A 24093-nucleotide genomic window follows, 5' to 3' on the forward strand; every position below is an offset into this window, starting at 1 on the left:
GAGAGCGCCGCTGCCTGGAAACTGGAAAGCTGCTGCCGTTCAGTGTAGACAATACTGAGCTAGATGGCAGCTTCCTGTGTTCAAAGGACAGATTTCAGCACAGCGCAATGAGCGCGAGAGAGGGAGGCTTGCCTGAGGCTCCCTGCTGAATTCCTAGGAGATTGCTCTCTCTATCGTTTGATTGCTCACTCCTTTGCTCCACCCCAACACAGACCATCCACCCCGGCACTGACTAATATTCGAGACACCTGCCATGGGCATATTATGTTCTAAACATAGAGTTCCTCTTACAGCATTTCCCACCCAGTTTTCTCTGTGTCTCTTCCTGTGCTAGGAGTTCACACTCAGGGTCAAATGTCCACTGGAGCCCTCCTGCAATGGAGCACTATTTTTTTGTTTTGTTTCCAGGTGTGCAAAATGGGTGGGTCGAAAATACTGTTTCCCTCAGGTAAAGGACCACGAGACTGGAGGCCGTCTGGGTTTGCTCGAGCCTTTGGTCAAATGGCCTTGCGAAGCCAATCATTTCTTCGGAGGGAGGAAGCCAGGGTGACCCAAGGAATGCCAGGGCACACTAGGAGCGGCCAGTAAAGAATGAGCCCGTACTGGCCAGGCTGGAATTCTCTGAAGCCCAGGCAAACTTGGCTGACCTGCTTCAAAACGAACAAGTTTCCCCATTATCAACAAGCTGAGGAAAATTCAACAAGGCAATGCCAGAACATAAAAAGACTGACTCAGTGGAAAGCAGCTGCTTATGTTTGCTTGCGTATGGATAATGCGGGGGTGCTGCTACTGCAACAAAAAGTTGCAGTGTATCAACACGATCTCTGCCAGCCTGGAACAGGAGTATTGTAGCAGGTGTTGGTTGGTAGGGTAAGGTAGTATAGGGAAGGGGGTCTTTCCTTCCTTTCTGAGGCTTTCTGCTTCTGTGTTAACATGACAGTGCAGGGTTCAGGTTTGGGGCTGGCCAGGAACATTTTTTTTTTTTTTTGCTATATAAAAGAGAGGAAGGGCAGAGAGTGCCTCTGAGAAGTGTCCTTTCCCCCTTTCCTCCCTCTTGAAATTGTCCCACAGAGGACAGTTTTTTAACTTCCTGGCATACTCCTATCCAACTCTTTAATTCTCCCCTTCCAGAATACTCCTACCTGGTAAGGAAAGGCTGGGGAACCTTTTTTTTCAGACTGAGGGCCACATTCCCACCAAAACAGCCTTTGAAGGGCCACATGCGAGTGACGGTTTGGGAACAGAGGCAAAACCAGGTGGTGCAATTGATGTACATTTGAACCATAGTATAGCAAGGTAGTTTCTGCACATACTCAAACACCCCTCTGCAGCCTCCATTCAGGCAAGCAAGAGGTCAGAGTTCCACTTTCAAGCCAGGTTAAAACACTCCAGGGAGTGAGGGGTGTGGCTTGGGGAGGTTTCTAGGGTTCAAATATGGACCCTTTGAACTCTATGGTTCTATGTAGGCACAGGAGGATCTGTCAATTTCTGTTTCTGATTTTTCCAATGTGAAATTCTGGGCTCTACATTGCTACATCAGTTTACAATTTGTTCTTAAAAAGAAAAACATGAAAACTTGTCAGCGTTTTTGTGTGGTTTTCTCCTACCACACACGCATTTGTATGCTATTTTGCGAAAAGCAAAATTTCCCTTAATGCAATCTTTTAATTATTTTGTTCCCACCAATGTACACATTTTGACACACACTTAACCAACGCACTTTTGTACACATTACTTGGCTGGAGAACTGAACTGCAAAATCTGGAGAAGTGCAAGTTTCAAAAAATAGTTGGGTTTTGGTTTGCGTATTGTTTTGCTAACAGTTTTAAATGCATACTGCACCAATTTTCTCCCCCTTTCCTAAGTCCAGGGCAAGCATTTTGCACATTCTCTGAGGCATTCAGTCCACACCGCACCGTATGTCTATAGCAGGATCATACTGCTTTTAACAGTCATGGGAATGGTAGATGTGTGAGGGGAATAGGGGGGCTCCTAGTAGTTCTCAGTACCCTTCACAAACTACAGCTCCCAGCCATAGAAGCTATGACTGCTTTAACCTGGCCTTTGGCTGATTAACATTCTATGCTCTTTTAAATGTGCTTGTGGGAGAGGGGTTCTTGGTTTGTTCTTGTTCTAGTTTTATTATGCATTTTGTGTTCTCATTTTCTATTTTTATGTTGTGAACTGCCCTGTGATTTTCGGATGAAGGGCGGTATACTACTATTACTATCACTACTACTACTACTAAATAATGTGGTATCATAATGCTTTAAATGCATGGTGTGAATGTGGACTTATTCTCATATTTCAGGGAGAGACCTTGGCATGGGAGGAGCAGGGTTTGGGGCTGGCTCAGATTAGGTGTGCTCCTTGTCGTCCTGTTTTTATAGATGCTGCCTTTTTGGTAAGTAAATAAGGAGCAGCCAAGGTGCCCATTCTGAATTCTCATTCTCCCTCACACACAAGGCCAGAGGGTGTGGGTTATCTCCCTTGAGATAACATCAGGTCCAGCAGGTTTTGATAGTTTTATAACCAGGGAGTTGTCTTTGCAAGAAAGCATGAAGAATCGCACACACCACACACCACCGGAAGCTGGACATGGGAAGCAGGACTGACCCCGCTATTAGGATTGGATGATTCTGATGAAAATGGGTCTGGAAATTGCCAGTGTTTGCTTTCTCATCTCAGGACCAGAATGGAAACCAATCTAGTGAATGCTATTGGTATTTGCTGCTGCTGTTGCTTTTAGTCCACAAACGATACGTAATTGATGACCTCCCCTCCTTTTGCATTGCGTTTCCTTTGCTTTGAAATGAATGAAGCTGAATGACGTGATGGCAATGTAGTTACATAATTAATTATGTAAAGTGTCGCCACAGTGGAAAGTGGGATGAATAGTTGCTGGCAGGAGATGAACTGCAGCAGAAGGGAAACGGTTCTGCGTGCAATGAATTCAGAGCTACAATTTCCAGAGTTCCCTGGGAAGAGGGATTGAGGGAGTCTCCTAACAACTCTCTGCACCCTTAACACTTTACAGTTCCCAGAATTCTTTAAGGGAAGCCATGACAGGAAATGTGGTATAATAAAGCTTTAAATGTATGGCGTGGATGTGGCCTGTGGCAATAGTCTGACTTTGTATATATCACCTTCATATGTGGTGCTAACCACAAATAGTTGCCGCTTTTGGCTAGCTCGCAGCTCCTCTGCCTTCTGTAACAAGTGAAATACGTAGGCAAAACTTTGAGAACACACATTAAAGTGATCTGATAAGCTTGTTTCAACAGCTGTGGGGCAGGCCCTACCACTAGGCACCATGAGGCAGCCGCCTCAGGCATCTGATCTTGGGTATCATGAAAGGGCATCAAGTTGACTGTTATTTACAGTTGTGTCCCATGCTAGTCCTACTCAGAGTAGACCCAGTGAAGTTAATGGGCATGGTCAACTTTGGTTCTTTAATTTCAATGGGTCTACTCTGAGCAGAACTTACCTGCATGTAAGGCTCCATTCATTTTTTATTTTATTTTTTTGCATTTTTACTGCCAAAGGGAGAATGCGCCTTTAGCAATATAAACAGCATACTGAACAATTTCCACCAGGATTGTGGAGGGTTTCTGAAGCTGAATGTGACCAAAGTTGCAGCGGTTCTACATAATCTGAGCAAATGACGGAGGCAGGGTCAACGCCCAGCCCAGTTCTGGCCCTTTCCGAAGGTTTGCTGGAAAGCTGACACTTGTCACACCCTGTCCCCTCCGACATCCCACGCCCTCGAGGGATAAGATCAGGACAGGCTGGCAAAGACCTGTTCTTTTACATTATTCATCTCAGGGATACCTGTCTCCTCTGGAAGGTGGGTTTTGCTACATACAGGTAGGTGAAGATTCAGTCTGCTTGCAGCCTTTCCTGAAATCTTTCACTTTCACCTCATTCCCACTTCGATTTCTTTGTCTGTTTCTCCTCTGCTTCTCCCCCGTCCCACAATCGTTGATTTCTTACTTTGTAAGTTCCTTGGGGGCAGAGATCTGCTTGAGATTCTGTAAAGCATGACATACACCGATGGCACGTTATAAAATAATAATAATTGTTACTATGGTTTTGAAGGATGGAAATAATAGTAGCAAATCCAAATGAGGTTGAAAATGTGCACTGGTTGGACACCATCTAATTAACTATTAAGGGTTCCAGACCCGCTTTGCCTTTGACTTCCCTAAACTAGATTAATTTATTTTTTCATTGTTTCATCACTCAGAGGATCTTCTGTTCTTTCTCAACCTATATACTGTAGTTCTGGTTCAGCAAGAAGTCAGTGACCACACTGTAGAGCATTCTAAAACTTTGACACAGGATGAAAAAGAAATGCATTAATCCGTATGCAGATCAAAATGCTTTTCTATTTATTTATTTATTTATTTATTCATTCAAAAGCATTTATAAACTGCTCAGAATTAAAAATCTCTATGTGATATGCAAAAAATACAACATCAAAACAAGAAAAGCAGCATCATAAAAAGTGATACATAGAAACTTGGGAAGTTTCCTTATACAGTACTGAATCAAACTGTTGGGATTCATATAACCCAGTATTCTCCCCACTGACTGGCAGTGACTTTCCAGGAATTGAGCAGGAGTCTCTCTGAACCCTACCCAGGGGTGCCGGGGATTGTACCTGGGGTCTTCTGCAGGTAAAGCAGATGCTATCCCCCTTGTCTGACTCTTCGTGACCCCATGGACCAGAGCAGGCCAGGCACTCCTGTCTTCCACTGCCTCCCGCAGTTTGCTCAAACTCATGCTGGTAGCTTTGAGAACACTGTCCAACCATCTCGTCCTCTGTCGTCCCCTTCTCCTTGTGCCCATCTTTCCCAACATCAGGGTCTTTTCCAGGGAGTCTTCTCTTCTCATGAGGTGGCCCAAGTACTGGAGCCTCAGCTTCAAGATCTGTCCTTCCAGTAAGAACTCAGGGCTGATTTCCTTAAGAATGGAGAGGTTTGATCTTCTTGCAGTACATGGGACTCTCATGAAATACTCTGGTCCCTGGAGTCACGAAGAGTCGGACGCGACTAAACGACTAAACAACAACAAAGGGGGGAGAGCATCTGCTTTGCCTACAGAAGTAATCATGCTTTGCTTGCCCCCTAAATTGTCTTCAATTTATATTGTTTCATGTCACCCCAATCTCTGAGTGATGTGAGATTCCAGGGGTTCCAGGCGTTTACCCAGGTTTGTGTTTCATTTGGAAATGAGGCATAGCAGAGATTGTGGTGTCTTTAGGATATATGATTAATTTACACATATACAGTGGTATCTCGGGTTAAGTACTTAATTCGTTCTGGAGGTCCGTTCTTAACCTGAAACTGTTCTTAACCTGAAGCACCACTTTAGCTAATGGGGCCTCCTGCTGCCGCCACACAATTTCTGTTCTCATCCTGAAGCAAAGTTCTTAACCTGAGGTACTATTTCTGGGTTAGCGGAGTCTGTAACCTGAAGTGTATGTAACCTGAAGCGTATGTAACCCAAGGTACCACTGTATACAATTTGAGCCTATGATGGAAGGATTCACAGCACTGACACCCCAAAAAGGGCCTTGTTTTTCCAATAGCTGCAGCCTTGGATTCAAACAGAAATCAAACATTGCTCTCTGCAGCTTGCTGCTTTTTCCTCTAGCTCACATCACTGCAACTCTCAAGTCTGGCTTTGCCCTTCTAACTATTCATAAGTTGGGGGGTGGCTCCACCCATCTGCCCGTCTCACACAGAACCCCTTTGCTATGTTCCTCTGTTAACACTTGCTGGATCCAGGGGTTCAAAGGGTCTCAGCATACAGCCTACTTGCCCCCTTCAAAAAAACCTCATAACAATATGTAAGTATCTCCACTAAAGCTAACCTCCACATTCTCCCATACCAGTAATCCAACCCTGTACCCTTTAGCTCTTTCCAGAATCTGGCAATAGTTAAATAGTTAAACAGTTAACATTTTCTTCCCTTTTGCTGCTGAAAGGGACAGCAGCAGCAACTGTGCTTTGTGTCATCTGCTGTGCCTCAGATTCAGGAGAGTGTGGCTGTGATGGAAAAATAAATCAGAGAAAAGTTTGCAAAGTTGTCTCCCTGTTTCTCGTGTGTGTGTGTGTGTGTGTGTGTGTGTGTGTGTGTGTGTGAGAGAGAGAGAGAGAGAGAGAGAGAGAGAGAGAGAGAGAGAAAGGCATTTCCTGGGGGATATGTCTTCGGACAAATTTTGGCTGAGCTCTAATCAGGCTGATAAGGAAGCCTTCAAATACAGAAGATGTCTATTATTGTCCACCTTCTTTTGTGGCTTGTGAGGTCTGAGAGGCATCTGACCATTGAAGGTGGCATGCTAGGCAAGATTGATGTGGGTCTGATCCACCGTTCCTTGCTGCAAAATTTAAGTTACTTTTGTGCTATTCGTCTTGCCGTCGGATAAGCAGAAATTTCAAGTAAATAATTCTGTTAGCATTATGTTGTTCCGTGCCATTCATTTCAATGCAAAGGAAACACAATGCAAACGGGAGGGGGAAGTAATCAATTATCTATCATTTGTGCACCAAAAGCAACAGCAGGGAATACTCCTCATACCTACAGGTTTGATTTTCATTCTGGTCATGGAACTAATAAGCCCCCTGCAATTTTCACTCCTGTTTCTGTTTCCATTGGGATTTTCGGACATTTCTGCCTTTATCCCCTTCAAACTCTGTAACTTAATTTGAAAATTATAGAGTTGTTTCAACACCCTTTAATGCTGGTGTGTCAGTGGTGATCAGCACACGATCACACATGATCACTAGATGACCCTTTAGATCCCTTCCAACTCGACAGTTCTATGATTTTATGGTCCCTCTTTTCCTTTTCCAGTTTCTAGCCGGGACTCGTCATGGTGCTGGTGTGTCGCAATTCATTCCTGCTGGCAGCATTTGGCCTTTACCTTGGTGAGTCGCTGTTGCTCCCCCAATATATTTCCCACTTCGCATACCTTCTCTTCAGAGAGCGTCAACCTACTTCTAGTAAAAGGAAGTCAACCTAACAAAGTTATGAAATACTCTTGCACCTGGATTCATCTCCCTTGCCATAGGTCCCAGGCACAATTCATAGTTTCCGGTTTCCGGGCACAATTCAAAGTGTTGGTGCTGACCTTTAAAGCCCTAAAAAGCCTTGGCCCAGTATACCTGAAGGAGTGTCTCCACCCTCATCGTTCTGCCCAGACACTGAGGTCCAGCGCTGAGGGCCTTCTGGCGGTTCCCCCACTGCAAGAAGCGAAGTTACAGGGAACCAGGCAGAGGGCCTTCTCGGAAGTGGCACCCGCCCTGTGGAACACCCTCCCACCAGATGTCAAAGAAATAAACAACTACCTGACATTTAGAAGACATCTGAAGGCAGCCCTGTTTAGGGAAGCTTTCAATATTTGATGAATCATTGTATTTAATATTCTGCTGGAAGCCGCCCAGAGAGGCTGAGGAAACCCAGCCAGATGGTCGGGGTATAAATAATAAATTATATTATTATGATTATTATTATTACCAACTCCCTGCAAGAGATTTCAGACCAATGCAAACAATACTGAGCTAGATGGACCCTTGGTTTGACTCTGTGTCAGGTAGCTTCCTGTGTTCCTATGTCTTAAAGGAAGGGCCGTGGCTCAGTTGGTAGAGCACCTGCTTCACATGCGGAAGGTGGTGGGTTCAGTCCTCAGCATCTCCAGCCCAAAGGATCTCAGTGTAGGGCCTCTGCCTGAGAAGAACCTCAAAACCTGCTGTCAAAAGACAATGCTGAACCAAATGGCCTGACGATATAAAGGGGCTTCATGTATCCCTAGGTGTTTTCACTAATGGCGCCTCTCTCTCCTCCCCCCTCTCTTTTTACAGGGCTCTTGCTACATACGGTGGAAAATGCATCTGTAAGTCCCTTACACTCCCTTCTGACCTCACCCAGGAGCTTCCCTAACCTGGTCTTTGGGGACTGCTGTTATCAGGGCTTGCTTCACCAAGGAAGCCAGCAGCTAAGCAAAACTTCATTCCCACCCATTGGTTGTAAATTAAAATGTCTGTCTGGTATTTTTCTTCCTCTGTGATGGGGCCTCTCCCTGAATTGCATATTTTAAATTGCGTGCACATCGCCCTCTGAATTTTTCTAAGGACGGAATGGCAAGGATTGGTTGGGCTGGATGATGCTTCAGCACTAAGGAATCCTGGTGGGGGCTTGCACGATGGTGACCTTCTGGAGAAAATGGGGTGTCAACCATATTTCAGCAGGAGGTGACGCAGCAGAACAGCCTTCCCTGATCTGGTGCCTTCCAGATATTTTGGACTACAACCCCCATGAGTCCCAGCTAGTGAGCTGGAGGGCACCACATGAGCGAAGGCTCCTCTAAACCCTTGACCAGAAGGAGGGCAGGGCTTGAGCAGAATGAGCAACCACTGGGAAGGAACAGCCATGCTACCTGTGGCTTATTGGCTTATGGGAGCTGTAGTTGAGGACAGCTGCTGTAGAGAAAGGATTCTTAAAACTTTTTGAAGCCGTGTTCCCATTTAAAAAATAACGTAAAATAGAACAATCATGTTCCCTTCCCAACAGCTGAGGGGGAATAATGTGTTATATCATCTATCTATCTATCTATCTATCTATCTATCTATCTATCTATCTATCTATCTATCTATCTATATCTATCATCTATCTATCTATCTATCTATCTATCATCTATCTATCTATCATCTATCTATCTATCTATCTATCTATATCTATCTATCTATCTATCATCTATCTATCATCTATCTATCATCTATCTATCTATATCTCCCTCCTTGTGTATTAAAACATTTGTTAATTTTGCAGTCATAAAGACTAGACACTTAAAAAAGAGAGGATTCTTTATTCTGTACTACAGGCACACAAGGAGATTGTGAATTCAGGGAATGGTACATGGTCGCATGGTCACCAATAGCAACATATTAAATTAGGAATTAATATACTATTATTATAACAATGCCTCTTTTCCTTTTCCTCTAGTGCCCTGCTGCTAAGATTAATGGTATGTGAAGCTTACAGCATCTCATATACAGCATCAAAGGATAGTCATTTTGGGGAACTGTAGAAGAAACTTGGCTAAACTTCTTTTTCTTTTCTTTTTGCAACAGCTTCAGAAGTCTGTGGAGACATGGAGAGGTATTTCTAAAGTGCGAGCAGCCCAAACCCCTTATTTTTAAGATACAAAAATTAAAAAAAGAACCAGGGGGGATGGGGACAGGAGGTCTTGATGGACACCAAGGGAGGTGCCTATGAGGGCCAGGTTTGGGACCCTAGATTCAGAACAATCTTCCTACGTTTGCATCTGTCACATATAAAATTACAATTGCAAATCTTGTTTCCTCTTAGGAACATAACATAGGAAGCTGCCTTGGTCTCTCTGCGGACTGGCAGTGGCTCTCCAGGGTTTCAGATGGATGCAAAGCAATGCTCTGTATCTATGGCCCCCCACCCCACCTATCTTTTTTTTTGCAGGGGGCAATGCATAATAACTGGAATTGCTAGATGAGGTAGATGTATAGCTGGGAAACCAAGCTGAAGTCAGTTCCAAAATGGAAGGCAGGCAAGGAAGATGGGTTGGGTTAGGCTTCTGGTTAGTCGAGGTCAAGAGATGGGCAGTAAAAGTGTGATATGTGTGTGTATGTGGAATTTTCATGTGCTTCAGAAAATAGTGGGCTGGGCATAGAATTCTAGAGTTGAAAATATGACTCTACTTTCTTGGCATGGGGGAATTCCAGAGCTGTAGATGGAATCTGGATCAGGCACACCCTTGTGTACTGCAGGCTATAGAAACTAGCTCACCTTAATCCACCAGTGGAATTTAGGCAGCCTCCTTTGAATTGTTACCTTTTCAGCCTATGTGCATTTCTCTCTCCCCCCCCACCTCTGTTTGTTCCCAGGATGGATGTCAAAACATCACCAAACCTCACCCATATTGTATGCGACAATGTAAGTGATTTACAACCCTGGGCTACGTTTTCAGAACCAAATAAAGATCTGCTCATGTGCAGGGGGCCCAGAAAGAACGCTTGGAGTGGTACTCAAGTCACACCACTGATGTGTTTGTGGCATGCCCACTAGGAGTAGGTGGTGTGCAAGGCAAAACAACAACAACACCCTCCCCCCAAAATACGCACACACACACACATTGGTAGAAGCCAAACTGGGCTTTACCTAGCAGGCTGGAAGGAATACTAAGAACATGAGAACAGCCTGCTGGTTCAGGCCAATAGCCCATCTACTCCAGCATCCTGTTCTCACAGGAGCCAACCAGAAACCTTCATGGGAAGCCCGCAAACAGGTTTCAAGCTCTTTCCCCTCCTGCGCTTTCCTCCAGCTGGAGTTCAAAAGCATTGCTGCCTCCAACAGACCATAGCCATTATGTCTAGAAGCCACTGATAGCCCTCTCCTCCATGACTTTTGTCTACTCCTACTGCCTCCTGTGGCAGTGAGTTCCATAGCTTAACTTCCATCAGAGGAAATAGCTGGAATCCAAAATCCCCAGTTGGTTGGGCTGGCAGGGGGTTGGATGAGGCAGAACTACCCAGCCCTGCCCTTGTTCTGCTAGTCCCTCTGCAGAGGTGTGGGGTAGGAGCATGGCCCTGTTCCTTTTAATGAATAGGCCTCTGCTGTCTTCCTGTACACAAGAGGCAATATTGCGAAGGTCCCCCCATTTCTCTCCTCAGCTCCAGAACCTGACTGAAGTGAACAGCACTTTCATTGTTGGCGCCTTGGAACTTGTGCTAAGGAAGACGAGTGAGGAGGTTTCATTAGATATAGTCAGGGTGCTCTTCAGTGAAGTGGATGGGGAGGAGCTGGAGAAAGCACTGGAGGCATTTGATCGCAAGGTATATATAAAAAATATGTTAATCCTGTTGGGAGCCGCCCAGATGGGTGGGGTATAAATAATAAATGATGATGATGATGATGATGATGATGACTCCCCTCCCTGCCTTTTTTCTCCACTTCCTCGTGAGCTCCGGTTTCCCAGCTAGAAACTCCTCAAGGTCAGCTTTTTGCTTTCCAGATCATGAACTCTTCCCTGATCTCCCCAAAATGGAAAACTATCATACTGAGGGCTCTGTGGGATGAGAAGCTGAGAAACGAGGATCGTTTCAATGAGACAGCCTTTGTGACATCCTGGTTCCAGAAGAGGCTTCGGCTTTTCATCTCGGCCATCTCTGTCGACATGCTCCAGTGCCTTCACAATGAGACAATGGGATGCGAACAGTACCAGGCAATGTATGGGTTGTGTTCATGTTGCTGTGGCTATGACCAAGAGTCTCTCTGTGCTACCCTTTCATTGCTCAATGTCCTTCAGTTTCACCAGGGGTTAAAAATGTCTGCCTGCACCACAGCTAAAAGGGAAGGTCTAACCACATTTCCCCAACTAGGGATGCCAGCAAATCCCATCAAAAACAGAATGGAAGCTGAATTTTCCCCCAGTTTGCTTGTTCATTGGAGGTTATGAACAGAAATCACAAGCTCAAGTAGGAGCAGTTGTAGCTATTATCAGGTTTTTCAGTCCGGAAAGGACTGCTATTTTCCACATTTCTTTTTGCTCTGCCCTTCAATTGAAATTAATTACATCATTAATTACACTTTTTATTATGTTAGTTTTAGCATAGTGGAAAACGAGTTGAACAACGTTGGTTTTAGCAGAAGCCGAACTGTAGCAGAATGGAAACAGCTCTGACTGTGATGGAGATAGGATGGAATGGAAATTACTGCTTCCTTTACATCCAGCGCTCAAAACTGCAATCATTTGAAAATGTGATTTCCCCAACCCCACTGGTTCTCCTGAGTGCAATTTACTCTTCCACCCTGAATCCATAGCCACATCCTTTGTGGAAGGGGAGCCTGACATGTATATAGAATCATGAACTAATTTTTTTCCTTCTCTTCTCTTTTGCCCACCAATCCATCCACCATCTGCACAACAATATACTTTTCCTTCCCAGTGTTAAAGGTCTCGATGCACAGTTTACCAAGATGAGTTCTCAGCTCCAAAAGGAAGTCTTTCAGTCTTTCCAGCTACCTTACCTGAAAGGGTTGAATTCTAACGGTAAGGGGCAATTCTGCCTGTTTCTGGCAATTCAGGGACTCAATCTGACTCCTCTTAAATGTTTTGCAATTACTCTGTGAATTTCAGTTTCTCATGTTTTTACAGTTCTAAATTCAATTCTCCACATTTTGCAGTAAACTGAGATTTATTTATATTTTTAAAAAACCTTCCTTGGGAAAATTCACCACCATTTTGGTGTGAATTATCTCAAAACACATTTTTACATGTACTTCTGACTCGTGTACATATTTTGCAAGCAGCTTTCCGTAATGTAATGCATTTTTGTATGCTATCTTCATTAATATATTCATTTTTATGCATACTTCCCTGTAATATATGCATGTTTGTAAACATTTTGTTGGAGAACTGTGTTGTAAAATTTGGATAAGAGCAAATTTCAAAGGACAGCTATGTTTTAGAAAATTAAAATTTGATAGATCTGCTTTCAGATGTGAACTGAATTGAATTTCTCTCCCACCCCTAACTCCAATTCAGTTTTTTAAAGCTTAATTAGTGGCCCATGCCTGGACGGAAAACATACTATGACAGGGACTGGGAACCTGCAGGTCTCCCACTGCTGTTAGACTACAACTCCCATAATTCTTGACCATTACTCATGCTGGCTGGGGCTGATGGGAGTTGGGTTCCGACAACAGTTGGAGTGATACATGTTTCCCTGCCCCTGTTCTATAAGGTTGTCTAACAGCCCAGCAATCCAGGGCTTGAATTTATATACTGTAGAGCCAAAACACATGCGGTTCCCACCCATTTGATTTGGGGAAAAGCAAAATTGACAATAAATCACAGGGCTGAAAGAGGCAAATGTCACTTGTCAACCTCTGTTTCAACCCAAAATCAAACAGTAGCCCCTGTTCAAGATCATGTTTCCCATCATCCCCAACCCACGTGGCTGTGGTAGCTGGGGCTGATGGGAACTTTAGTGAAAAATATCTGGAGGGCATCAGGTTGGCAAAGGCCAGCCCCGAGGAGAGTGCAGAGATGACCCCTTTTGACACTTTTAACTTGTAGAGCTTCAGGAATTGAATTTGAACTGCAGGCATCGACTTGCTCATTTTTTTGTCAGCTAGCCATCATTCTATCATAAAAAAATGTTTATGAGCATGAGACAGCTGTTAATGTGCTGCCAGAGCTTCCTGAGGCTGCTAGGCAGAAGCATGCATGTTTGGTGTGTGTGTTTATATATGAACTGCATGTGGTTTTGTATGAATGTGTCAGTATTTGACAATGATGATGGGGAAGAGCGTGGTCTTTGAGGTCTCCGGCGATGAGTAGGTGCTATAGGCCATCTGCAACTTGAGCCCCCATCCCAATCTGAAATATGGGTGATAATAATACCACTCTGCCTTACAGGGTTGTTGTAAGGCTTGCTATGTGCAAAACATAGGAAGAAACATCAGAACATAGGAAACTGCCTTATTCTGAGTCAAACCATTGGTTCATCTAGCCCAGTCTTGTCTACACTGATGGGCAGTGGTTCTCCAAGGTTTGAGGGCAGGGGTCTCTCCCAGCCCTACCTAGAGATGCCAGGGATTGAACTTGGGACCAGGAAAGATGGACTCGCTGCGTGGCCCGGCAGAGGCTCTGCCCCATTGAAGTGCTCTACATCAGTGCTAATTATTAATGTTACTGCAAAGCTTCAGCTTCATTGCTAAAAAATAGCATTTGAATATCAGTTGTGAAATTGTTGTGACAAATGTTTCTGATTGTTATGTACTGAAGTTCTCACCCTGGGCCAGCGGGGGGATGCTGTAGATAGTTCAGGTCCACATATGCAAATAAGGGATCGAAAGTGATGTTCAGTGATTGGATAGTTACAGAAAATGGTTACTGTTGCATTCTAGTGGAGCTCTATATAAGCAGGCTGGCTGAACCCTTCAGTTCAGTTCTGTTCTGGCCTGTGAATAAACAAGAGGTGTTTGAAGAATCGCTGTATTGTCTGATATGTTCACCTACTGTAAAGCTTCAGCTTCATTGCTAAAAAATAGCATTTGAATACCAGTTGTGAAATTGTTGTGACAAATGTTTCTGATAATGGTTTTTCTTTTTTGGGGGATGGGGCATTACAGTTCTCCAAGTTATGAAATTTAAAAGATTTCACTGTTTTTATCCACTTCTCTCTCTCCCTGCCCCTTCCTGTCCTTTGGATTCTTAGACTCTTCTCTCCGCTGTTTCTCTGCAAACTCCAGCTTCTCCGTCTTTTTAGAAGAGATGTTTCAGAGCTTTGCCAGCCTCCTGACTCTGAAAGATCTGCAGACCCTCATTCCCACGTCGGACCTCCAAAAGGTGCTTTTGCTGCTGCAGTTCCGTCAAAACATTTATGGAAAGATGATGCATTTATTCGTTCATTACAATGATTTATTATTTCACATTATAAGCTACCCCTCTTCCCAAAGGGAGTCGAGGGCAGCTCATGATTATCAAAATAACATAAAAGCAATTTTAAAACAACACTGTAGCATGATGCAGAAAGGAGCTGAAAACAGCAGTGTAAAAACTTCATACAACTATCAATCAAAAGCCATGATAGCTATTTAGATAAAAAACCTTTACATGTTCCCTGAATGCAGGAAAGGAGGGAGATTGCTTAATTTGCCTTGGAAAGGCATTTCATAGTCAAGATGCCAGCACCAAGAATGAGACGTGTGTGTGTGTGTGTGTGTGTGTGTGTGTGTGTGTGTAGAAACCATCCTACTGTAAGAAGCTGAATTTAACTTTTGTTGCTCCACCCACTTTTGCCTTTGGACCCACCCACCATGGGCACATGGCCCTCAGAAGTTTGCCCAGAAGGGAATGCGGCCCTTAGGATGATAAAGTTTCCCTTCCCCTCCACATTGTTCGGTCTGTACAGCTTGTGGCTCCCCAAGGCTCATGAGCCCAAACCACTGTTTAAATAGCACCAAACAGAAGATTTATTCTGAAGGTCTGTATAAATGTTTTTGTAGCCTGCTCAACTGCAGCTCAGAATCATTGTACAAATAATTATTTTTTGTATAATAACCAGCCTCTTTTTAAATTGCATTTTTATAACCCAAGCCAAATTATAATGCTGGTTTTTTATGCTTTTGTTTTCAGATTGTGAACACAGTCTCTCCAGATGCTCTGGCTGACTTACTTGCCAGAGAGGGATTTCTCAATGACAAGCCTTTCTTGACTGCTGTGTTACGGAACTATAAGCAGAATGGAGCCTTTATTGATAAATTTAACCAGAAAAATGTTACTGTAAGTGGGAAAAAATGACAGAAATAGTTTCTTTTCTTTTTTAAATCCACACTGAAGAAAGGAGGAGATATAGCAGGTGTGGGGAATCTTTGGTCCTCCAGATTTTGCTGAACTCCAACTCTCATCATGCCTGCCCATTGGACATTCTTGCTTGGGCTGATGGGAGTTGTAGTTCAGCAACAACTGGAGGGCCAAAGAATCACCATACCTGGGATATAGCAACATACAGGAAAAATGCAACTCTCATATTTTAAAACTGATTGGACATAATGTTTTTACTTTTATGTAGGATAAGAACACCCAAAAACTTTAGTCCTTCTGTTTATGGAGATAGAAAGGAAGAGGAGGGTTGTGCCCAGGTGGTGCAGAGGTGTGTTGGGAAATAGGATTTCCTCTGAGAGAGGTCAGATATGGATCTGAGCAGCAGAATATGTTGGGGGCTTGCAAAAGGTATCTCTGGTTTTAAGGTGGGCTCTTGGGCCTCCAAGCTTGAATCCTGGATGCTGGTTTCCACTTGAGGCATCTGCTTGGCCACTGTAAGATAGAATGCTGGACCAGATGGGTCATTGGCCTCTTTTGAGGTTCTTATGATTCTGAGCCTGACACTTGCCATTCAATGGCACCTCTCAGGTGAGCACCGTTGCCATTATAAGAGAACAAGGGAGGTGTTCATGGTGAGTTCCGGGATCTCTTTTTCTAGAAAATAACACTGCATATAAGTTTCAACCACACTATTGTACAAGCATTGGACAAGCTCTGAAGCTCATGAAATCAAGCTAATGCCAAAATGTGAGACTGGGGTTACATTGGAACGGAATGCACGCTTCTCATTCAGGTGGATTTTGAAAGTTCATCCTCCTCTGTTTGTCCTACCTCTCACTTTCTAGCAGATCCAGGCTTTGCATTACCTGATTTCTAATGCTCACAAATTACTCCTTTGGCAGGGCATCCTTCCAAATGACACCAAGGCAGCTCTCTTGGCTGGTTTGTGGCCGACTGTAGTTTCCAGCAGCAACGACACAGAAGTGGACATGTGGCTCAGTGGCCGCCTGGCTCCCTACTTCATGTTCCTCGATGGCGACCTTCTCAATGCAAGTGAGACCATGAATACCAGCTGTGTGTCGTTCCGTAAAATGTAAGAGTTCTTCTTTCTGATTTGGGCATGTGTGTGCAGAGGTGGATTGAGAGGTCTCACTGGGCGTGGAGCCTTGAGGGCTCCACAGGGGGCTCCACACCTATGATGCAGAATGGAAGACAAGAGGCAGGGGGTGGATTTTGGTGTCACACAGGGCACCCCTGAAATTTGAGAGCTTAAGGTCTGCCACTGGTGTCTCTGTGTCATAAAGGATAGCAGTTAGTGCATGGGAGTTTCAGATTCAGATTTCATTGAGCTGTGAAACAGTCTCCAGCTTGGGCAAGTCTTATCACCTAACCTGTTGTGTAAGGCTGTTAAGAAGGCAGAGAAGAATTGTATCGTAGTGCTTTGGAGTTCTTCACCTTCACATTCTTGAAGCATCTTACTTTTAAAAAGTGAAGGTTGGTAGCAACAGGGGCAGGCTTTTGTAGCCAGGTTCAAAGGCTTGGTTCTGAATATATTCAAAATGAAATTACATATTTCTGTTGAGCTCATGCTATTATTAATAATGGGACGCAGGTGGCACTGTGGGTTAAACCACATAGCCTAGGGCTTGCTGATCAGAAGGTTGGCAGTTAGAATCCCCGTGACGGGGTGAGCTCCCGTTGCTCGGTCCCTGCTCCTGCCAACCTAGCAGTTCGAAAGCACGGCACATAAAAAGGTACCGCTCTGCCGGGAAGGTAAATGGTGTTTCTGTGCACTGCTCTATTTCGCCAGAAGCGGCTTAGTCATGCTGGCCACATGACCCGGAAGCTGTAAGCTGGCTCCCTCGGCCAATAAAGCGAGATGAACGCCGCAACCCCAGAGTCGTCCGCGACGGCACCTAATGGTCTGGGGTCCCTTTACCTTATTATTAATAATAACAATGAATTTATTACCTGTCCTTCACCACTGGGTTCCAGGGTGGGTTATGTCAATTTAACATTCAAAATTAAAAACAGTTAAAACAGATTACAATCACAGGAATAGGGTGGGCCCTGAAAACATACATCTCAGGTGCCAAAGGCCAGTGTTAAGAGGTGAATATTCAGCATTTGCTGAAAGTTGTATAGTGAATAAGCCAGATACATCTCTGAAGAGGGAATTCAACAACCTAGGGGCTGCCACAGAGAATGCCCTCTCCTGCCTCTCTCCCAAATGTCTGGGGGGAGATGGAACTACCAAGAGGGCCCCCTCTGCTGACCTTTGAGACAGTCTGTAGGGAAGGAGGTAGTCTTTCAGATATTGAGGCCTAAATTTGGCATCCTCAAATGGATCTTCTCAACAATGTATCTTCTTGGTTTCTCCTGGCTGCCACACAAGGCAATTCGCCCCATTCATAGGTCTGAACTGCAAAGCGAAGAAACAAGAAAGTTTTATTTGTCTGTCCCAACTTCCATTGTTTCTGTCTGCAGTGTGACGAATCTGAACAAAAATACAGGCATGTCCCAAGATAAGGAGGAAGAAGTGTACTATTCCATCAAAGCTTACCTGGCAGGTAAGTCAATACCCAGGCTGGAGCCACAGAAAGAAATGGACTTGTGTGTCTTTTAATTTTGTCAGCTGAGTACAAGTTGTCCTGCCATTCCCTCTTCAAAAGGGACCTTTACCTTCCCTCACAGCTTATCCCCATTCTATAGCTTGCATTTTTACTTCAGGCAGTGAGAACTTTAGAACGTTGTGTTGCATTGCAGCCAGTTGCTCAGAGGGGCTTGCAGGTGTCAGGTGATCAAATGCAAAAAAGCAGGGATTAGCAGTGGGCCTGCTATATATATGAGACATTTGAGGCCTTGCTCCATTTTGAGAACCTTCATTGATCTATGTCACAGCTGCCCAAGTGAAGCCTCGCTGCTACAATCCCAGTGATAAAGAGACATCGGATTGGCTTGTCACATATCTTGGGAATTACATCCGTTACAGCAATGCCAGGGACATGCGTTTACTCACAAACAACAATGCAACCATAGTAAGTATTTCTGCTGGATTTGCTTTTGGTGCAGATATTATCTGGAGATAATGTGGTGGTGCTGATCGAGTCCTCAATGGAAAATTATGGAAAATTCAATGGAAACTGGAAGTAGAATATCGAGCTCTGAAACTGGCTTCTATTATGCCACTAGCACCTTGGGGTGTATGGAGTGTTAGGGGAGGGGTAGTAACTCTGGTGGGGGCATGTTGTGCTCCTTCTGGGATAGTTTGCCCACCTTTGGTCTCTACCCTGCATCAGCTCTCACCTGTGGCCAGCATGCAACAGTGGCCACACCCCAGGAACAGCTTTGACTGGCTAGCTAAACAAGGTGAGGGTAGCCAATGGATCTCAAACCCTCAGTGAGTTAGAAACTTCCCCAGCATGCTAAGAAAGGTTCTGGTGGATTGAGCGGATGAGACCAATTGTGGGTAGAATGGTCAATAATGTGGTTTCTGCACATGCTGTAGAGGGAAGTTAGGGGCGGATGAAGCTCACCAACCTGGGAAGGCAGACCATCTAGGAGAAGGAAAACTCTGATCCAAAACCACTGCTGCCTTGTGGGATATCCTTAGGAGAAGGGAGTAAACCCTACACAAATCTGGCATGGAGTCCGTAAGGAGACCTTCTGATCGGCAAGTCCTAGGCTCTGTGGTTTAATCCACAGTGCCACCCACATCCCCAGTGGTGAACATAGGTTCATTCATTTCAATGGGTCTATTCTGAGTTGGGATGTCAGAGAATTCTAACAGGAAGAGGAAATTGCCAATGTTTGTTCATTCCTCCCATGTCTGGAATGGAAATCAATCCAGGGAATATGATTGACATTTGCAGCTGTTGCTGCTTTCAGTTCACAAGCGGTGCATAATTGATTATGCATCCCACTTTGCATTGTGTTTCCCCCAGCAAGCATTTACATGGCTGTGTCTTTTCCTAGTTCCAAGATATTGCCTTCAACCCAGACAACCTGGTGCTCATCAACAGGAACAAGCTCCGTAAAGACTTGGCAGAGATGTATGCTGAGGCCCTCTTTGCCGTTGATTCCGATTTCAATCTTGACAGGTAGGTGTGGAAGCAACTGTTTATGAAGTGGCTAAAAGAGCCATTGGCCAATCTGGGGCCCTCCAAATGTTTTGGTCCTCATCTAGGCATCGGTTCAGTTCAGTTTGCATTCAGAGGTGAATGTACCCAAATTTGGACTTCCTGAAAAAGGATGTGAAATGAAACACAGCCATCCTTCAAAATTTGCACATTTCCAAACTTTTCAATACAGTTCTCAAACCAAGTCATGTGTACAAAAATACATATTATAGATAAAGTCTGCATAAAAACGTGCCTTTTAGAAAAAAAAATAAAAATACAAAGATGTGTTAAATGAGGGGAAATTGCTTGCATTTTGGGCAAATTGGCATAAAAATGTGAACCATAATAAATCGATGGCTTCTGCCTTTTTCCATGCACATTCACTCTATGTGCTTAGAACATCTGCTTGGGCTAATAAAAACCCTGTTGCTATAGCACATCAAGCTCTGGTTGATTTTGAGAATCTTCTGTTCTGTCTCAACTGGATTGGCAGCACTGGTGCATCTTGTTCTCAGCGAGTTAGCAAAGGGCTCTGACTCAATATAATAAGTCACCAAAATATCATGTGTGAAGAAGCAAGGAACTAACACACCACCCACTTTCCTCCCAAGTCTTCCAGACCAGCTCATTTGCTTTGCTAGACGTTCAACCCAAATCTCCAGCCTCAGCTCTGACAAGGCCCTGAACCTCATTGCACAGGTCAACCGCTACTGCAACTCCTCTCTGCCATCGGCATCTGACCGCCAGGTGAGATCCCTCCGAATTTTGTGATTGCACGCTGCACGTTTAGGATGCATTCAGACATGGGGAATATTCTGTTAGTTTTGCTGATTATAATGCTAGCGTTTCTGTCCCGTTTTCTAACAGTCCTGACACACTGCCATGACAGCTGTGTTTTGGAACTTTGACCTTTTTATTGATGTATCTAAATTTTGATGTATACTAAATTTTATTCATGTCAGTGGGCGTGGTGTGCCACAACAACAAACGTCATTGGACAGCATATTGCATCGATTCCCCCATGAAAATGGCAGGAAAGAACCGTATGCTGGTATACCACCCCAAATTCCATCACTGTGCTCCCATGGTTTTCAGGGTCAAGGGGGGCTGCAAACAGATTTTTTGGGGAAGCAATTAATGCAGATATGAGTGCTAAATATGCAGTATATTTTGCTAGTTTTACAGAAGTGGCTTTTACATTGCATGAAAGCTCAACTATAATGGGGAAACTATCAGTAAGGAAAATGGGAAATGGAATAAAGGTAAAGGTAAAGGGACCCCTGACCATTAGGTCCAGTCGTGACCGACTCTGGGGTTGCGGCGCTCATCTCGCTTTATTGGCCAAGGGAGCCGGCCTACAGCTTCTGGGTCATGTGGCCAGCAGGATTAAGCCGCTTCTGGCGAACCAGAGCAGCGCACGGAAACACCATTTACCTTCCTGCTGGAGCGGTACTTATTTATCTACTTGCACTTTGACATGCTTTCGAACTGCTAGGTTGGCAGAAGCAGGGACTGAGCAACGGGAGCTCACCCCGTCGCAGGGATTCGAACCGCCGACCTTCTGATCGGCAAGTCCTAGGCTCTGTGGTTTAACCCACAGCGCCACCCGCGTCCCCTATGTAAATGCAGTCTTAGTGCTGTCAACTTGTAAGAGAGTAAACCTTACTGAACACATCAAGATATACTCCTGAGTAAATGTGCTTAGGATTGTGCCATCATAGATGTGAAGGTGGGGATTCTTGATACAAAGAGCACCAGATGGATTTGGAGACTAAACATCCCAAAGGTTTCCTTCCCCAAATACTTTTAAATTATATGTATTCATTTCTGGACTCGGAAGAGGGTGATGTGCAGACTTTCATGGTCCTAGCCCAAGCCATGACTCTCCTACGCATCACATTTTATGGTGGGAGAGGTCACACTTCCCATTCCAAAGTCAGATTTAGTAAAGACCTCCAGAAACTGGTATTCTGGAACCCAGGAATCAGAACACCAAAAGGTGCATTGTTTTCTTTAATTTCACAATACAGGTAACTGATGCTGTGATAGCTACACAGTAGACTTAAACTGGATTAATAATAATTACTTCTTCCAAGCGAATCCTGGAAATAGCAGTTATTTGAAGGGAAAAGAGAATGCTCAGCAACTACTCCCAGGATTATTTGTAGGATAGCATTACATTTATAATTATTCTACTGAGATCCATATGATTCTATACTGTGTGCCTGTAAATGCATTAAAGCATGGAATCTTGGTAACATTATGCCACATAGAACTTAATTATGCAAAAAATAAGAGGCATCACTGTCATTTCAATTGATAGGAAAACTAAAGCTGAGAATCAGAGAGTCTTGGACAAGATTAACCACTGAATCAAAGGCTGAGTCAGGATCTGAACACAGCTGTCTCAGGATCATATCTGCAGACACTGAATCTGAAAATTTTCATGTTGGAAAAACCAAAACAGTGGCTGCATTTGCATGGACTTTTTCCTGAATGAATTTGGCATTCAAGAAGTTCCCAATCCTTAATTATATTTTTCTCCCTTTCCCAGCTTGCTACAAGTCTTGTTGCACAAGTCAAGACATTTGACAGGCAGACTCTGGTGGCCTTGGGGCAGCAGGCCATGGGGCTGACCACTGGTCAGATTTCAAATCTGACGCCGCAAGATCTGGTGGACCCCCAGGTCTTGGAATCGCTTGGGCAGGTCAATAGCTGGAACAGGGGACAGTCCCAAGGGCTGGTGAACAAGATCCTACACAGCGACTTCATGGTAAGCAATCTGACACCCATCTCTGGTGGTTGACTTTTGGAAAGAGCTGCAAATATCACTAGTCCAAGGGGGCATCTAGTCCACCTGCCTCTTTCCAGTTCTGGACAGCCAAAGACCCATTGAATCCAGCATCCTGTTCTCATGGACAAGGGACATTCCCAGCCCTACTTGTAGATGTCAGGGGTTGAACCCAGGGCATTCTGCATGCAGCTCAGGTGCCCTACTGCTGAGCTACTGCCTTACCTCAACGTGAAGGCACAGCAGCTGTGGGCAGTGGTTCAGTTTGGGCTCAGAGGGGTGTGGCAAGAGAATGACCAAAGTTGTTGGTGTTAAGAAGGGCATCATCTTGCACAGTGACCCCTGAAATCTGGGAACTGACATTGCAGGACAATGCGATCCTCTCTGAAGCTCTGACCTTCCTCCTCTTTCCTTCTTACTGCAGCTGGATACCGCTGAGAAGTTTGAGAGACTTGGCACCCTGGCACAAGGGTTGCCCAGCAGCAGCTTTGACTCAATCTCAGCAGATTTGGCAATTCAGCTGGCAAAGAATGCCCCCTTCTTGAGTGCTCTCAAGCAAGGCTCCGAACACTTAAGGAAGGCCTTTGTTAGCAAGGTAAATGGGCTTAAGGGCACAAGAACAACCTTTGTATTTGGGGGGGGGGGAGTTTCTTAGCTTAGGGGCTGGTTACTTTCAGTTTTACAAAAGCCAGCAAAGAAATAAAATTTATCCATCTGAATATACTTTGCAGATCAGGGAAATCTAAACATTACTACCATTTTTACTGCTTCTGCTAGCTGTGGGGCATAGAAAGGTTTTGTGTAGAGCCTTGCAATCTAGTAGGCCCAATAACTGGAAGCCCGCTCTTTCCCTCAATGAGATTTCATCCGGCAAGACCCAAACATTTCTTCAAAGTCACAAGGACTAGAAACTTGTGCTCTGCTTTAAATGACAGCTGGGATTCTCAGGCTTCAGAAGCCCATACCTTTGACCAAATTTCTTGTTTTGCATAAGCCTACCGGTAGATAAAATTGCAGGCTGCAGTAGGAAGCTATTCAGTTATTTAGGGCAGAGCGATAATGCTCATGTCATTAGATATGGGGTAGTCAACCTTTTTATACCTACCACCCACTAATGCATCTTCCTTCATGGTAAAATTTCCTTACTGCCCACCAGGGCTAGATGGATTGAGGGTTCAGCTTGTGCCGTAGAACCCCCTACTGCCCACCCCGAATCCTGAAACACCCACTAGTGTGCGGTAGGGACCAGGTTGACAACCTCTGTATTAGATAATCCTTCCCCAACCTCTTGCTCGCCATATGTTTTGGACTACAATTCCCCTTAGCCCCCATCCCCATGACCATTTTGGACTACAGCTATCATTAGCAAATCCATTTTGACTTTATCTTCCATCAGCCCCTGTGCTTGCTGAGACTTATGGGACTTGTAGTCCAAAACATTTGAAGGGCACTAGAATGGGGCAAAGCCGCATAAGATAAGCCATATTGGGGAACTCTGATTTGGTTCTATGACCTTTCCCTCAACCTTGTAGATCCTCTCAAACTCGTCCTCCCTCAGTGACATTCTGAATAACGTCCCCGATGATTTAGTGGACCAAGTCCCAAATTCGCTACTGGTGATTCGAGGCAAGATCCCAGATCTCCACAAAATCAATGAGAAACAATGGTCCCCACAGCAGGTAACGACTCTGGTTTTTCTCTTGAACCCTGTTTGCCTTGGAGGTGGTGCATGGCAATTTGAGCCTGGACAGGCCTGTTCTGCCATCTTGCTTCTTCCTTGCTACTGAGTTGACCCCTCTCTTTGTTCT

General features: G+C 44.5%; 1 protein-coding gene across 1 annotated transcript in view; it reads left to right on the forward strand.

Annotated features, from left to right (window-relative positions):
* Positions 1–8930: 8930 nt before the first annotated feature.
* Positions 8931–24093, forward strand: part of LOC309329466 (uncharacterized protein) — a 30445-nt gene continuing 15282 nt past the window's right edge. Inside the window, exons 1-16 of the mRNA XM_081840239.1 lie at positions 8931–9031; positions 9138–9165; positions 9927–9975; positions 10713–10874; positions 11054–11268; positions 11988–12091; positions 14265–14395; positions 15185–15331; positions 16276–16466; positions 17861–17943; positions 18275–18411; positions 19349–19473; positions 20106–20241; positions 22049–22267; positions 22710–22880; positions 23818–23964. Of these exons, the coding sequence (XP_081696365.1) occupies positions 9158–9165; positions 9927–9975; positions 10713–10874; positions 11054–11268; positions 11988–12091; positions 14265–14395; positions 15185–15331; positions 16276–16466; positions 17861–17943; positions 18275–18411; positions 19349–19473; positions 20106–20241; positions 22049–22267; positions 22710–22880; positions 23818–23964 (2025 nt within the window). The 5' untranslated portion in view covers positions 8931–9031; positions 9138–9157. The remainder of the gene's footprint in view (positions 9032–9137; positions 9166–9926; positions 9976–10712; positions 10875–11053; positions 11269–11987; positions 12092–14264; positions 14396–15184; positions 15332–16275; positions 16467–17860; positions 17944–18274; positions 18412–19348; positions 19474–20105; positions 20242–22048; positions 22268–22709; positions 22881–23817; positions 23965–24093) is intronic.

The sequence above is a fragment of the Podarcis erhardii genome (genome assembly GCF_964252035.2).
Source record: "Podarcis erhardii genome assembly, chromosome: 14".
NCBI lineage: Eukaryota > Metazoa > Chordata > Lepidosauria > Squamata > Lacertidae > Podarcis > Podarcis erhardii.